General features: G+C 41.4%; 1 protein-coding gene across 2 annotated transcripts in view; it reads left to right on the forward strand.

Annotated features, from left to right (window-relative positions):
* The first annotated feature begins 2,104 nt into the window (after positions 1-2,104).
* Positions 2,105-16,912, forward strand: part of LOC149249579 (heme binding protein) — a 112,051-nt gene continuing 97,243 nt past the window's right edge. The window contains exons 1-5 of one of the 2 annotated variants that reach the window (XM_089458740.1): positions 2,105-2,560; positions 2,804-2,871; positions 4,187-4,253; positions 4,502-4,656; positions 4,776-4,846. In XM_089458740.1, coding sequence (XP_089314866.1) covers positions 2,294-2,560; positions 2,804-2,871; positions 4,187-4,253; positions 4,502-4,656; positions 4,776-4,846 — 628 coding nt within the window. In that variant the 5' untranslated portion in view covers positions 2,105-2,293. The remainder of the gene's footprint in view (positions 2,561-2,803; positions 2,872-4,186; positions 4,254-4,501; positions 4,657-4,775; positions 4,847-16,912) is intronic. The other variant, XM_089458741.1, reaches the window with a different exon arrangement.

Below are 16,912 nucleotides of genomic sequence, written 5' to 3' on the forward strand. Positions count from 1 at the left end.
TCCTTATCGCAATCGCAGCCGGGGAGGAAACACAGCGGAAGAGAAGCTTTACATTACGCGATCACCAATTGCGATGAACCTACTGACGTCATCACTGCCACATGTCACCCTGTGAGTGGTGACACGTGGCATCCGGAAACAACCACATAGGACCCCTAAAAACGCCAAAAATGAGTGACACATGTCCACCCGCCACGTCATCCTTCGTACGTGCCACGTCACTGGTGATGTCAACTGCCATGTCAGCTCGGTGGACCAATCAGAGGTCGCCACGTGGCCTCCTGGAGGAGAGAGAAGAAAAGGTCGGCTGGGTCCTGTTTTGTAGGCATTTCCTTCGTATTCGGAATCGGCACTTCCCCACGATTTGGCACTATATCTCAATATTGGCGCCCCGCGAAGTTTTGGATTTTGCTGTAACTGCGGGGTCGCCGAGATGTGGGATGCGGGACCCACAGGTAGTGTGACATGTGGCCCCTTGGAGGAGAGAGAAAGGGAGTTTGCCCATCCCTGATTTGTTTAGTTTTCCTTTGTTAAATCATTTCTCTGCCTTCTCGGTGATACAACACTATATCGCAATATCGGCCCCCGCGCGGTCTTTTTGGTTTGGAACCTGCCGATACGCCTATCTACGGGACTGTTATGATGCAGGACGCATGATTGCACCACATGGAGGAGAGAGAAGGGAGGCAACCCGCTCCTGTTTTGTTCGCCTTTCCTGTGTTAAACTTTTTCGGCCCTCCCCCGATGATTTCTCATTATATCGCAAATCGGCCCCCACAAAGTCTTTGAAGTCAGAACCCTGCCGATCCATAGATATTGCGGGATTGTGGGATGCGGGGTCACCGGGATGCGGGAACCCGCCACGTGGAGGAGAGAGGAGGAGGGTGTCTCGTTCTTGTTTTGGTCCCGCTTTCTTGTGTTGAGCTCTTTCGGCCCTCCCCCAACAGTGTAGTACTTTGTCACAATTTGGCCCCCGCACGATCTTTGGGGTTTGCTGTGACTGTGGGCCTGTGGTGATAGTCGATTTGCGGGATTTTTCTCATACTTAGCCATTTTTCTTCATTTGTTGGGTTTTTCCATGGTAATCTTCAAAGTGCTTTAACTGCTGCTCCAGGAGTCCATTTTTGGACTTCTATATACCATTAGAAAGCTTTTTCTGAGCACTAGGCATTTGAGGGGGGCTGATCGAGCTTTGAGATCTTCTGTGGCCTGGGACAGTGGCTCCAAATTTCACTGCTCTTGGGCAACCTTGACCAATTAAAATACACAATGCAGTGAGCGACAACACTATAAATGATTCCCCCAATTTTTTTATGGGATAAAATTATGTTAATTTAAAAATTGCCAAATTATTTTGAAGTGTGCACGTGAATCGGCTTCTTCTGACACCAACAAGGAATCTCCTTCGGTACTCAACAATAATATGCAAATTACTTTAGTTGATCCACCTTCTATTAGTTGGACCAAGCTTGAGAGAAAGAGAGGAAATAAGAGTCGCTCTGAAGACCGTCCCCAAGTCGAGTGATTTTGTTGGGTCTATCAAATCTATGGTAGTCTCCTCTTTCGGGTCTGTTCGGTCAAAGTCCTTAGATGGACAACTGCTACAACAATGTAATTCTGTTTCTGTTTCTGGTGTTTGTGATAATAGAAAGTATAATTTACCGAACAAACAAAAATTTATAGAGACCATATAAAATCATTATAAAATTGAATATTTAAAAAAAATATCACCAAACATTTTACAATTAACATATTAGAAACTAATAAAATTCTTCAATTTTGTTTACATTTCAAAATTGATTTCCATGGTTAAAATTTCCCTGATTTTATATTTTCAATATCTCTATTAATTTAAGCTTTTAATCTACTCCTATAGTTACTATAATTAATGTAAAATATCCCTATGTCAATGGAATTGGTAAACTTAACGCAGTCTTGAATCCTTTGAACTTTCTCCATTTAATTTCATAATTTGAACTTTTCAAACACCAATAGATCTTTAATTTAATACTTTAAAACACAAAGATCTTTAATTTAATTTTGTTTACTCATTATCCCAACTAATACGATTACTATTAATATGAATATTTTGCGAGTCAAACTTGTATTCACGTTTTGTTTCTTACATAAAATAGGAGTTCTGGAATGATTTAAAATGTGAAGAATTGAAGTCCAAGCTTTCTGAAAGGATGTAAGATGTGAAGAATTGAAGTCCTGTGCAGTGCGAATGTTTTTTCAGCGCAGTTCGATCCCCTACACCACATCTATAGTTAACAATCTCCAGGACTGATCGATGGCCAATAACATCAAATGTTTGGTATTGTTGGTGGCCATTAGTTATATGGTTGAGTCGATCCAGAGCCACAATGAAGCAGAAGGTGGATTTCACTGTGATTCGGGTGCCACTGCACAAATTCAAGCAGATTACATGCCTGGAATTATCACGTTGGATGGCAAATCACAGGACTGGAATAACATCCTTGGCCACTCATTTCCTCTCCGCCCAGCCCTCGATCCAGACGAGGATAAAGAATATACAGGCGGCAAAATGACTGTCAAGGTCTCTCTATTCAAAGAAAACTATTAGTGCTGTTTTCCTCTTCAATTAAATGATCAAACTTTCCAGACGGGGACAGAAATGTGCTGGAAGCTGCACAAATCTCGATTTCTGCAGTATTTTCTAATCATTACATTAGTTTGGAAGCCGGGTCTTGTTTCATGCTATTTTTTCTTTACGATATGTATTTTTAATGTTCTTTCATTTTTAGTTTTGATTTTTGGCGTGCGTGTGATGCTGCTCCAGGCCTTGCACGATGGTCACAATATTTTCTTCCTGCTAGAAGTACCGGGGGAATATCGTTATGTGCAAGGGTAAGCCGATTAAATTAGTTCAAAATCGTCAATAATATTCAATATCTGGCTTCACAAATTCTACAGAAATAAACAAGGATCAGTAATTGCAAGGGGAAAAACTACTTTAAAAGGTTGACAGAAAGGGAACCAATTTATATTTATTTAAATAAGTCCGACCTCACCATTTTTTTGGATGAGTGCTGCATATAATACTCCGTCAAACCTGGCCGATAACGTATTTTCGAGGGTTCTGTGCCCGCCCAGAGCTAATCGGTCTAGTTCTAGCAGGTGGGAAGGTGAAAGCAAGACTAGGAGGTAGGTAGTGATTCTGGCTGATTGGGACTGAAGTCTTTCGTGGGTCTGATCCCGTCCTGATACCAGCAGCATCCAAGGGAAGGTTTGTCTCCCTCTGCTTCATGGCTAAAGTTCTAAAGGTGCTAGCTCTGAAGGGTATAGTGAACACTGATAAGTAAGGGGGAGAAGGTGTAAGGATTCTAATCGAAGGCATATGGTCTTGATTCAAGGTGCTGGGTCTATTCCTAAGGGCTAAACGAAGCGATCCCATCCAGTCAGTCCAATCCGGTCTTATTCTAAGGTTTGACCCTGGGTCATTACCACGGCAACGCCCTGTGTCAGCCACTAAGCTGCAGTCCCACGTACCGGCCTTCAGAAATGAGATTGCCTATAACATTTTTATCCTAAATGGTTTGTTTTTTTTCCTAACGGAATAAACTGAAATGACATAAGAATATTTGTTCTAGTTTCATGTTAGACAAAATCGGGAGAAGCTCTCAAATGAGATTACCAACATTTCCTATCCTTAATGGTTAGGCCTTTTCTATAATAGACTAAAACTGAAATCACAGAAGAGTTAAAAACGGTCAGTGAACTGAAATGACATAAGAATTCTTGTTGTGGTTTGGTGTTAGATAGAAATAGGAGAAACTCACAAATGAGATTAACCACAACATTTCTTATACTAAAGGGTTAGGCTCTTTTTCTAATGGAATAAGTCTCAAATGACAGAAAATTCTAAAACATGTAGTGACAGACCTTGTGATACCTTAATCATAATTTATTAAAGACAGATGAAATTTGCTTGGTGTGATTTTTGGTTATTGACAATTGCCAGTCAGACAAAGAACAAGAGCGTTTAGTCCCATGATTGGTTATTACCACTTGGCAATTACACACTATTCATAATTCCAAATTGTTTGGAATATAATTGTCATGTCAAATGTAGATTTTTGTGGAAAACAAATAGATGCACAATTCATTGGTGAGTCTCTGCAAACCCTTTATTATCCTTTATCTTGTGTTGTGCTGAATGCAGAATGGAAATGAGCTGCCCTTCTGTATCACTCATGTTCCAAGTTGGCGGTAATGCAACATATCATAATGTACGTGTAGTTTTTCTAATATAAGCCGCAAATTTCACCTTTTTTAATGGATTAGATATAAGATGTAAAGCCATTCAACCAATAAAATGGATGCATCTTTCATCTTCTAGACTGTTGTTAATTACATTTATCTCCTTGGAATATCCAATCCTTGTGTTTCTAGTTTATTGCTTGAAAAACATAATTTTTTCCAACGAGGAAAATGTTCAAGAAAGCACAAAAGACAATTTACAAACTATTTCAAGCAGATGGGTGCTTGCAAAGAGACGGTTGACAGTTGTACAAGCAAAAGTTGTGGTGGTCATGAAGTGGACATAATGCACTTTTCAATAGGAACTGCAATTCCAGGTCGTTTGTACGGTGCCAACATAATTGATAATACAAATGGCACTGGAGGAGATAGGTACTTTGAGGTTTCTGTCCAGTATATTAGATTATTCCATTTGAGAAGGTAGTTCTTTGACAGTTATTTTCATTTTTTTATACGGGTTAAATGGTATGATCTTCATTTTCCTTTTACAGGTTTGGCCATTTGGTTGATCTATATGCATGGAATCCACACTGTCGGTATCTTGATGGAATGGGTCCTCAAGGTATGCCCAAAATTTCTTTTTTGGCATCCATAGCACCTTTTGGCATTGCCCTGCTATTAGTACTAGTCACTATGTAAATGCTTGAAAGTGTCAAAACCTGCTTTGATCTTTTACAATGATATTCTTGTGAATTGGTTTTGCTGGAAAAAGGTTCCTGGACTAGCACAGGTCAATCTCACCTCTGAATTTGTGATGGACTAGGAGGTATCAAGTTCCTTGAGTTAACAATCACAATGTTTTCGCATCCACTTGATATGATTATATAGGGTTAATGTGGCTAACAACATTTAATGACACCAAGTGGGTGTGAAAACATTGTGATTGCTATCTTGAGAAATTTGATACTTCCCGAAGCATAGCAGATCTAAAATTTAAGATGGATCTTTTCTAGTTATTATTATTAGAAAATTCAGATTAGTGTGAGGTTAGTCATTTTGACTTCGGGGCCTGTTTAAAAGAAAAAAAACATGCATAAACAATATGTTAGCTCCCAACATTACACACACAAAGAGGAAGTGTCGATGGATTCCCCGTTACGTGCGATGTAGAATGCACCTCTTGGTGCAATAATTATTTTTGAAATCAACAAAATATGGAAAAGAAAAGGAAAGACTATTTAACCATACCAAGTGGGTGTTGACAAATCCAGGATTGAGATGGATATGGACTAGCTATTGTTACTAACTTCATATGAGTCGACCTTCTTTTAAAAGACAAAACATACATGAACACTATGTGGGGCCCAACATTACACAAACAAACATGAAATGTTATGGATCCCCCTAGCCATCCTGTAGAATGGGCCTTTTGGTGTAATGATTGTTCTTGAAATCAATAAATATGGAAATGACAAGGAAACAAACAAGAAAATTTAAATGGTCATTAGCCCTGTCCATCAAATTGGTTGAAAAACTTGGTTTTCTGAGCGGCGCACCGGTTTTTTGGTCTAACCGGCCATAAACCGACTGGTTTATGAAGGAACCGGCCGATTTTCCCATATACTAGCCGTTTCTTTCATAAACCAGTGGGTTTATTGCCAGGCCAGCTATAGACCCCACAAAATGCAGTTTTGTGATTTTTGATGCTGTTTTGAGGGAAATTTGGGGTTGTTTCCCTCCAAAACAACCCCTCTAAGAAAAGCATGTCTCCCCTCTCATTTGCCTCACACATATCAACCCTAGCAACATTACCAATCAATGGTAATGTTAAATTCTTAAAGTAAAAGGATGAAAATGAATTTTTCATCCTTTTACTTAAATTTTTAACATTACCATGAATTGACTCAGGATGTTTGAGTGTGGTTTCAACCTCATTGGATTTCATATGGAGAAACTCACTCAAAATTCAGCAGACTTAATGGTTTTTAGGATTTCATGGTTTGGGGGTTTGCAATTTTTCCATTTAATTCTATCATGCATGAGGGTATGAGATTGGCATTTGATCAAGAGCATGAAGCCCTTTAAGAACCTTGATGTTGGTGGCATTGATTTTTGAACTTTGTTGAGGTTGATGGTATTGATTGTTGAACTCCTCTACAATGGCCTTAACAAGAATGTAACCTTCGCTCAAAGGAAAATAATTGATTAGGGATGCTAAGCTTTTTCTACCACATTATAAGGTTGAGGAGATGAACCCTTCACTCAATCCAAAATCACTAGCTAGGCATGTTAAGCTTTCTCAATTTCTATCATATTATAAGGCTGAACAATCCAAGTCTGAAGACTTTGAGCGAGATGATGTTTATGTATCTCTTGTTGATGGACCTATTTTTAGTAGCGCTAAAACAATGATGAGTTTCATGAGTGATCATGTTGATTAGTGATTTGTAGTTTTGATGTCTATTTCTGCTGCTACTACCACTACTACTAAGGATGCAGAGGAGTTTTAGAAGTCCCCAAACAGTCAGCCAGATTATTTATGTAGTTCATGTTGATGATCCCTTGTCTAGTAGTGGTGACGAGTTTGATCATGATGAGGAGTGATCACGTTGATCACTGATATGTAGACTTGTAGTAGGCCAGTGACCCCATAGCTTATAACATTGTTTTTGGACTCTAGAGGCCATTTAGAGCCTCATTGATTATGTATTCTATTGCTGATATGTATTGCACTCGGCACCAATTTGATATATGCACCTTTACCTGGTATATAAATGAGCAAACTTTGCATTTTTTATGTCTATTGGTTTGGAATCATGGTTTTAAATCTTAAAAATAGTTTTTTTCATTGAAAACTAATTATTTTATGTATTTTTTTCAAGACCGGTTCATTGAGATCTGACCAGTCCCGGTTTGATAGGTGGACTGGTCTGGTCTCCGGTTCTGGTTTTTAAAACTATGATTAAGAGATAGATGTTGACTTGAACAACGCTAGAAAATCTATAGCCTAATGATTGTTTTGGCAAGATGTTTTTTCTTAACTCAAGCGTTGAGCATCCACCACCTATCAAGAATTGGGAAGCCGTTTTCCATTGTAGGTGTGGTCCCCTGACTTGACTTAATGATCATGATGGCTTCCGCTAATCAATGGTCTCGTTGCAGGGGTGTGTTGACCCACAAGGGACAAACATGTCATTCTGGAGATTTGAACCTTGGTGGGGGCATTAACAACACCCCACGTACACTGACATTGCTCCCTCCTTTAGGCAATTTATAGCATAATGAAATCCTAATTAATAATATAACAGCTGGTCTAGTTAATAGTAAATGGACAATCCCAGTTGTAGTCACAGGTGTCTAGTCTAATGGTAGATAATTATAATCAAAACTTGAATCAAGCCCTAGTTAACATGAAGTGTTCTAGCACTTGTAGAGGAATATATTGAAAATGCTACTCAAATTGTATTTATTAGGATAAAGTTATATCGGAGTGTGATAGTGCCTATGAAGGTAGTTTGAGTGGTAACAATTCCATTTCAAATAGTGTACCATGAGGATGCACCAGTTGGAGTGGGGGACACGTTCCCTACGTTTCATATGTTTTGAGGACATGGGATGGGTAGGAAACATCCTTTGGCATCCCTAGATCATAGGAATTGTCCCACGTCATTAAGGATGCCATAATGACCCTTGTCCCCCTTGATAGACTTCTAATCATTCTCAATGCCGGGAACAACTTCTCCCAAAATCAGACAAAAGAAGTTTTATTTCTTTTTCTTTTCCTCCCCATGAAAGGATCTCATTATTCTTTACAAGCATTCTTCATGTGAAAGCCCTAAAAATTCATTTTCAAATCAAGCAAAGCAATTGCAACAAGAGGAGAAGAGTTTTGTAGCATCAACGTTTGTTTTTAATATATTTTTTTTAATTTGTTTGTAAAAATACTTCCTTTTTCCAGATGAAAAAAAACTTTATATTCATGAGAGTGAGTATACATTTTTCTGATTCCGAACAGCTATGCAAAAATATGGGACTTTGTTCTATCAGTATCTGCTGAAGACATCTACTACCTTAGCAGGCTTTTGTGCCTCTGACATAGTTAACAGGAAAAGAAACTGAGAAAAATGTGCCAGTTCTGATCTGTAGCAATGGACTGGTTATGTATCTTTAACAGCACAGAAATTGAGTCTGTAGTAGTACATCAGATTGGTAGAAATCACGAGACCATAAAAAACTTACCTGGCTGAAAAGGAGGTGTGAGATGACCTGGAGAGGTCAAAGTTATGCGTGGATGACCATTTAGTCATGTTCCTCGCCATCAATATACTCTAATGACAAATGTCCTAAAAGGTAAGTCATGAGCATCTTTGCATAGGCCATCTGCAGTAGTGTTGAGTTCTCTGAGTATGTGCGAGAAGGACAGCCAGTTGAAAGATGTGAAGGCATCCCTGATGTCCTGAAGGATAGGCTGTAGGTAGATGTTTTCGACTGAGATCTTGTTGTTAGCTCAGTCAATCACTAGTCTGGATTCTCCCCATAATCTGCAAAGTTTTGATATTTTTGAGAGAAGCAATTGCCAAGTGACTGCAAATAGCAAGAAATTCTGCTTGGTTGTTGGTGCCACACCCAGGGGCATATCTGACCTGTACACCGAGAGACTGTAATGAAAAGAACCGCACCAACCCTGCACCTGGATGGGTTGCCTTGTTCTGCGCCATCAAAGAATCCCCAGGGACAGCTCTGTGTGAGAGGGCGCATGATAGACACTCGACGTTTCTGTGTTTTTAGGTCGACCTTGTATTCCCTGCATAATTTTCTTACCAGACCTGTAGTGACCTCTGTAGGAATGTCCTGCGAGCAAAAGATGTTTGAGTTCCTGGCCCACCATAGACAGTTAATAAGGATGCATATCAGTCCTCTATAAATATCAGTGGCTTTGTTTTCCTATCCATGATTTGAAGCAGTCTTCAGAGCCTGTGTGGAACCAAGTACGTTTTATGTCCAGCGCGGCTAGAACTGAAGTGATTACCTGCACTGTGTAGGAACAAAAATGCAGAGGTGTGAGGCACATTCATATGATGTCTTGCATAATGGACAGTAACTTGGGCCCTGCCAGCCCCTTTTGATTAGATTATCCCATGCTAGTAGCTTGTTGGTAATTGCGACATTGCCAGCCAGAAGGTGAGTTTGGATTTGAGGGGGGCATTTAGTTTCCATGAAGGATCCCACCACCATTTTTTTTCTTCAGTGAACTGTTGTTCTATGTAGGCCAGTTTTGCAGTGAAATCTCCATGGCGGGGTTTTTAGACCTGACCAGATCATCCTCAATATCTTTGTGCAATCGAATAAAGTTGGAGACAAGGAGTTTGATGGAATTTTTCCATACGGCTGCATTTTGTCCCAAGGGTCCCAGATCAGTAGCTGTTTTCCGGCCAGCCATTCTCCATTCCTGTGGGGTCTAGGCCTTTGCTGTTGAAAATGTAGCAAGCAAGGTCTTCTGGCTTGTGCCTTAGCCAGTGAAGACCTTGAATTGTCTTTCTCTCAGTATGAGTGCGAGCTCATGTGTTAAATGTCAATTAGGATGAGTTATTTCCAGTTTACTGGAATAATCATCAAGTTAGCATGCGTAGAGTTGGAGCTTCAGTTAAGTGGAGTCTCCATCAGTTTGACTATAGAATGAGGTGGCAGTTACCAGTTCAAATAGAGCGAGTTAGTCTTCAATGTTGATTGGAGAGAGAATGAGTTAGCAACTCTAGTGTTGATTGGAGAAAGGACGAGAAGAACTCTCAGTTAACTCATCAGAACTCGAGTTCTAAAATTGAACTGAACCTCCTTGCATGTTCGAATTGGGTCTATAAAGAGGAGGACGAAGGGACAGGTAATCATAAGTTTTGTTCACAAGGTGTTTGTGAGAAAAGACAGATCATGTGTGAGAGTATCCTTGATTGTGGATAGCGCAGATCTTGTGTCCTAAGAAATAGGATATCACAAGTGCCCTAGAATTTAGGAGTTTGGTTGTGCGTGGTCTTAAGGAGCTGTTGTCCTGAGAAATAGGAGGCAATAAGTGTGCAAGGAACTAGGCAAATTTGTGCTAGGATTTAGGGGCCTCATGTGTACTATGAAATAGGGACCTAGTGCACAAGGATTTAGGAGGCTCCTAGTGCGCAAAGATCAAGGAGAAGACAAGCAGGGTTTGCAAAAAGTCGAGGAGGCAGTAGACGAACAATTATGTCCTAGAGGGCCGAGATCAAGCAGTGATCAAGGCAAGCCGAGATCAATTGTATTAGCTGAGATTTGTGAGAAGAAGCAAAATGCTTTCTTAGAGACAAATTGCTTTGTAATACATCAAATTGCTCAAGAACAATCAATAAAATACCACATCAAGGAAGTAGGTTTTCCTTGTTGGGTTTCCTGAGAAAACAAGTGTGTCAATTTGTGTGATGTGTTTTTATCTCTATGTTTTTATTCAACTGCTTCTAATTTATTAAGAAACTCTGTATTTTGGTGAAAGTAAACTAGCTTTTAGTTTTTAGTTCTTCATGTAAGTAGTTGCGGAGTTTCATGGAAATTTAATATTTGCATCAACTAGCAAGTATACGCGTGATTGATGTAGGCGGTCTATAAGGTTATTTGACAAAATGTATTCTTGTTCAGAGCTGAGCCATGGGTTAAGGCCTAGTTTTACTTGGTGGCTGTTTCCCACGCACCATACTGTCCAATTGCCAATGAGCGGGAAAGCAAGAACAAAAGCTTTCCAAGTGTTAGAGCCTTTAGAAGATTTTCTTAGTTGACGAAACCAATTGGCGAAGGATAAGGAGGGAAGATATTTTGCTTTGAGTGTTCTCCTCTAGAGAGGTGTTGTGCACCAGATGCCATAGACTACGGGTGGCAAGGTGTTAAAATTGGCAACTAGGGCCAAACTCCATGCGGGGCATCTTATTTATCGCGTCTGATATTTTTCTTGGATTCCTCTCGTTGAGGTGTAGGATTGATCTAAAGATCATCCGATTCCGATATGTATTCATGGAGATATGAATTTATTTGTGTTATGGGACAATGCGTCAAGGTCGGCCAGCAACCAAATTGCCCCCACATGTGCTCAAGATTTTAGTATAAAAAGAGGCGGCTTGCTAGTCATTTGTACACACTCTCCTTGCGATCTCTTCCTCTCCACTTGTCTTTGGGTTTTGGTGGGAGGAGAGATCCTAAGAGTCAATGCTACCCTAATGGAGAAGGCTCTACGCTATCTTAGGAGATGAGAAAGCTCTACGTTGTCATGGAGGACAACCCTTATCTCAGCCTCAAGAAGCCTTAACGCTGCCCCATGGAGAAGCCCTAGACGCAGTCACAATGATGCCCTAAACGCAGTCATGATTCTCAAAAGAAAGACTCGTTGGAGGAGGATTCTCTTGTGCCCTAGCCGCAACAATAATGAGGAAGGAACAACATGGTCTGAGCTTGTTGTTTTTCAGAGTCCAAGTTGCTGGGAGAGGGGCCAAGGTCCCTTGGAGGAAGGCCGAGACTGCTGAGAGTATTGCGAACTGTTTTAGGGCCAGTATGAGGGTTGTTTTGGTGGGCTATAGGAGAGCTGCAGCCAACTGAGGTAGGCCGCAGGCCTAGCCTCCCAAAACAGGCCTAAATTTGGGTTGTTAAGGGATGGCAATTGCCCAAAACAGCAGCCCACAAAGGTGTACCTCCTGGCCTATGCCGTAGCAAAGAGAGGGTTGTCAAGTTGGCTTATGATGGGAAGTTGCAGCACACACTTGCCCTAACCAGGACAACAATACTGCTAATCTAGCGTGGGCAGATTTGAGGGCTGTCTTGAGCCCTTACCTTCAACGTGGAGGAGCATCTCTCCTTGCCTAGTCCGCAGTTTTTGGAGGGTTGTTCGAGGACTGTTGAGAGGAGTTTAGGGCTGCAACAGTATGCCCAAGTGCCCTAACCAGAACAGTCAGGAACAGCAAAGTGTCAAGCAGATTTGGAGCAGTGTTAGAGGTGCTTTGGGTCTAGGATATTGACCAGATTTGGATCAGATTCAGAGCAGCCTGTGGGAGCCACGTGTTGGGTTAACATGGAGTGTTGAATACCTCAAAAGGGGTGCAACATGATGTGATGGATGCAGCAGCATGGTATATTGCAGCAACATGGTGCTGTAAGGTGCATGGAGCAACATGTTTTAGAAGCAACAGTTGGATGCTGCATGGTGTTAGAGACAACTGTGATGAGTGGTGCAGCATAGTAATGAGGTCCAACATGATGATTGGGTGCAACACAGTGAGGTGCAATACAGATAGGTACAACTAGGTGATGGAATCACCTGTGTCCAGATCAACTATCTCATGTGACATCTTAGAGAATATCTCTGCTCTTATTTAGATAAGTCAAAATGTTGACTTCTGATGTATATGTACTATCTCTCTCTCCGTTGAACTATTGAAGAACATATAAGAAGAATTGATCAAGGGTTTCCCCACATTGGGGTTTGTCCCTGGCTGGCACCACATCTTGTGTCCTCTTGTCTTGGCTTGTCTTCTGCGATTTATGTTTATGTTCTATCTGCATTTTACTATCATGCTAAATGTGATTGCTAATCTGGAATTGATATTGAGCTAATATGGAAAATTGAAGTAAATTTGCTATTAGCATAGAACATACCTAAAATTAACATGGTATCAGAGTTGAGGTGAAGACAAAGCCCAAGCAAGAGTGAAAGAGCAATCACTGAAGACAGTTGGAAAGGACAAAAAGGCTCAATGGGTTCCTCATCCCTCTTCAAATTCACCAAGGGTGAAGTCGAAGTTGAGAATATTATCCGAGTGGCGCAACAGAAGCATTTGATGGCCTACCTAAAGATCACTTCAATGGGAAGTCCGGATCTAAGGGTGGAAGGAAAGGCAGATGCCTTGCTTGCAATAAGTTCAACCATTATGTGAAGGAGTGTTTGAATGGTAGGGACACATCACTTGATGATGATAACAATCATTCCAGGGACATATTCAATGATTGGAGGAATGACAGGTAATGCAGGTCATCAAGGAAATGACCGACTCTTCAAAGAAAGCAAGGAACTCCAGGTATGAAGAATCAAATGTTGTTTCTGATAAGCTAAAGAAGTATTTCTCCACTACTTCTCCTCCAGACTCTTTAGGAATCTGGCTTATTGATTGTAGTGCTTTAAGGCACTTCATCGGATAGAAGGAAGCTCTCTCTAATCTGGTAGAGATGGAAACAATCGTGGATTATACCACTTATCCCGGAAAAGGGTGTAGGGAATGTTACCCCTCAATTGAATGAGGGCAACACGATTCGTTTACAATAAGTTCTTTATGTACCTAATCTCAAGAAGAACCTGGTGTCCATTTTAGCAATGGAAGTCAAAGGTTTCAAGGTGGCATTTATCGATGGAAAGGTACATGTTTGAAAATGGAATTTTCAAAGATGCTTTTATTCTTGGGTTCAGGGTTGGCAATTTGTATCAAGTTGCAGGAAGTCCATTGGGGACCATGTTAGTTGACTCATCTCTTCTATAGCATCAAAGGTCTACTTATTATGGGGCCCTACTCGATGTGAGTCAGATGGTGACAAGGATGCCTGAATTCAAGAAGAGCATGAGGGTACATGTTTGAGATGTACGAAAGGAAAATCTTACAAGGGGACCATTCCCCTCATGTAGCAAGTCCACAGGTTTGGAACAACCCGAGGGGTTTGAGATTCATGATCAGGAATCTCATGTATGTAGGTTGAAGAAAGCTCTCTATGATTTGGAGCTAACACCCCGGGCTTGATATGAGAGGATTGATAGTTGTCTGATGAAGCTGAGATTCACTAGGCGTGAAGCCGATCCAAACGATTACTTGGGAGTTATGAATGATAGACCTCTCATACTGGCACCTTATGAGGATGACCTCTTTCTGACAGGTGCAAACCCTCTCATTTGCAAAAGTAAGAGGGAGTTGGATTCCGGATTTGGAATGGTGAACTGCAAGCCCATGACTACCTCGATGGAGCTTAACTTTAAGAAGTTATGTGGTAGTGCTGCTAGACTTGATTTGGAAAATGCCTCTGAGTTTCGTCAACTCATAACAACATTGACGTTCTTGGTAAACTCCCGTCCGGATATATGTTTTGCAGTTAGCATGTTGAGCTCATATATGGTTGAGCCTCAGTGGATTGGTGCCAAGAATCATTTGAGATATCTTTAGGGCACAATCTCTCATGGATTGAGATACACTACCTGATACCAGCCACGACTGCACCTGCTCGACGACAACATAGTCTGTCAGCACCTGTGATGGCCCTTCCATGCCCTGAGCCACGCCCCGACAGCGGGCCTTTCCCGGTGGCCGACTGCTCCATGCACAACTAGCAAAATCAGGCACGTATGGAATTGGCTCTCCTTTGGGTGCATGTCGATATGGATATGGATATCGATCGAGGCAATCAAACTTAGGAATGCTGAGAGCATCGTAAAGCATAGCGTGCAAGATGCGCACGATACTGGCCCTGTCGCTCAAGTCTCCACCCTCGAAGTAAAACACATGCACGATGCCACAAAATGTTTGGTAAAAGATTGGGAACAGTCTGTCTGGGCCAAACCCTAAAATCTCCACCTGTTTAACTATCTCATGATACAAATTTAGGGTTGCACGACTTTCATCTCCACCCTGCGAGTTTCTGATCCCTCTCATGTCAAAAAACCTGGACAACGCTCCCATGAGCATGCCGAATACATTCACAGAATGCAACAGGGATGTGTTGGCGGGACTGTTCTCGCAATGGAGGCGAAGAACATTTATACGTTTCCGAAGGGCTCTCGAGTCTTGAGGGATACGAATATCGACTCCGATCATGTCAACCAGTGAATCGAAATAGCCTGCGATGTTGAATCTGCTTTGCTCTAGAAAGCGCTCTTCTAGGCGGGGCTCAACATCACGTTCTTCTAGGCGGGGTTGTGGAAACCAAATAGCCTGCGATGTTCTGTGGAAGGTTACTATGCCATTGTAAGGGTTTTGAGAATCGGTGTACTCATCGTCCGAGGAGTCTTCTTCGTTCATGAAACTTGTTTCTCGATTCAGCCAAAACGCATCATCCGTGTATTTCTTAATGTTCCAAGGCCACTGGTCTTTATAACCACGCTTCTGCTTGATTCTTCCTACTTGGCCAATTCCTCCAAATAGATCTCTTAGTTCGTCAGAGGTCACGTCAAGAGGTAGATTGGAGATGTAAATTCGACAATTATCTCAAGTTTCTCCACAATTTTCGTCGCACTGTTTTATTGTCTCGGCCGGTGCACCATAACTACTAGTCACATTTCTCGAGTCATTTCTACCAATATTGCCCCTTGGCTCTTGATATCCACCAGAATTTTCTGCCCCGTAATTATCATATCCCACGCCTCTACCAGCACCCCCTTGTGCACTGTAATTACCAGGTGGACCACAGCTATTAGGAGGCGGATTAGGAGGCGGATAGGCATTCGACGCACCATACCCACTAGGAGGTGGAACAACAGCTCCGTAACTAGGCGTTCTGCCATATCCAGCCGCAGGTGGGTTTGCATAGCCTCCTCCAACAAGAGCTAGAGGCATCTGTGGTTCCGAGTACTAAACTGCATAACCACCAGGACCACCATAAGGAGCAGCAGGACCGGCATGGCTTCCATATCCCCCACCTCCGACATCAGCACCATATGGAGCCGCACCTTGACTGCCCTGGTTTCCATATCCCCCTCCTCTCCCATCGGTAGCACCTTTTTTCGTTTCTTCATGTGGATCTTTGTCACTACGACCAAGTTTATTTTCACCTTTATTAAAAGTAGTGTTTTGTGCCTTATTCTCATCATTTTGATCATGGTTTTCTTCCTTATTATTGGTTTCCTTTAGACATGCTTTAACTTCTACAAATGATTTTTCTAAATGCTCAAATGCTTCTTGAATTTCACTAAACTGCTCAACGCATTCAAGACATGAACGTAATGGTACATTGTGTGGCGAACAACGTTCAAAGACCCGCATGATTATATCGTGTGCCATGGCTCTCATACCACTAAAGCATAAAAACTATGGTTGAAACAAGAAAACTGATAGCTTGAAAACTTAATATGTTAAAATACATAGGTATTTGTAATAATAATTTATTAATATATATAAAATGTATAAGTTGATGATTGTTTACAATGAGGACCCGCATTTATATATCTAAGCAGGTGTTCTTTCGTGAATGGGCATGTCTTTTAGACATGCCTTTTCACTTAACTTAATGACTATTTACCCTAATTAATATTTAATTATTTAATTACTTGTTATGAATTATATTCATAACATCCTCCCAGCCAACCCTCCCAGCAGGGATTGCATAATTTTTTCCACCAACAGGCAGTTCAGCCCAGGATTTGCGCAAATCTGGGTAGCAGTCAGTTGCTGGGCCCAGAAATTGTGCAATCCCCTTGGGCAGTCAGCCCAGCTTACAGTCAAGAATGCGCATTTTTCCCAAGCAGTTGAGCATTGGCATGCATGGACAGTCCGGTTGACCAGTTCCACTCGGGACTAAGGAAACTTGACTTGCATGCATGCATGACTTGATCTTCCCGGAATAGCAAGAGGCAACATGCAAAAGGTATCCCATGATTCAGGGAGCTATTTTTAGCAGTTGGGGGTTACATGCAAAGTTGTTTTAGAAGTTTCCCTCC

Source organism: Pinus tabuliformis, chromosome 7, assembly GCF_031772625.1.
Source record: "Pinus tabuliformis cultivar Carrire ecotype Pingquan chromosome 7, CPIR1, whole genome shotgun sequence".
NCBI classification, from domain to species: Eukaryota; Viridiplantae; Streptophyta; class Pinopsida; order Pinales; family Pinaceae; genus Pinus; species Pinus tabuliformis.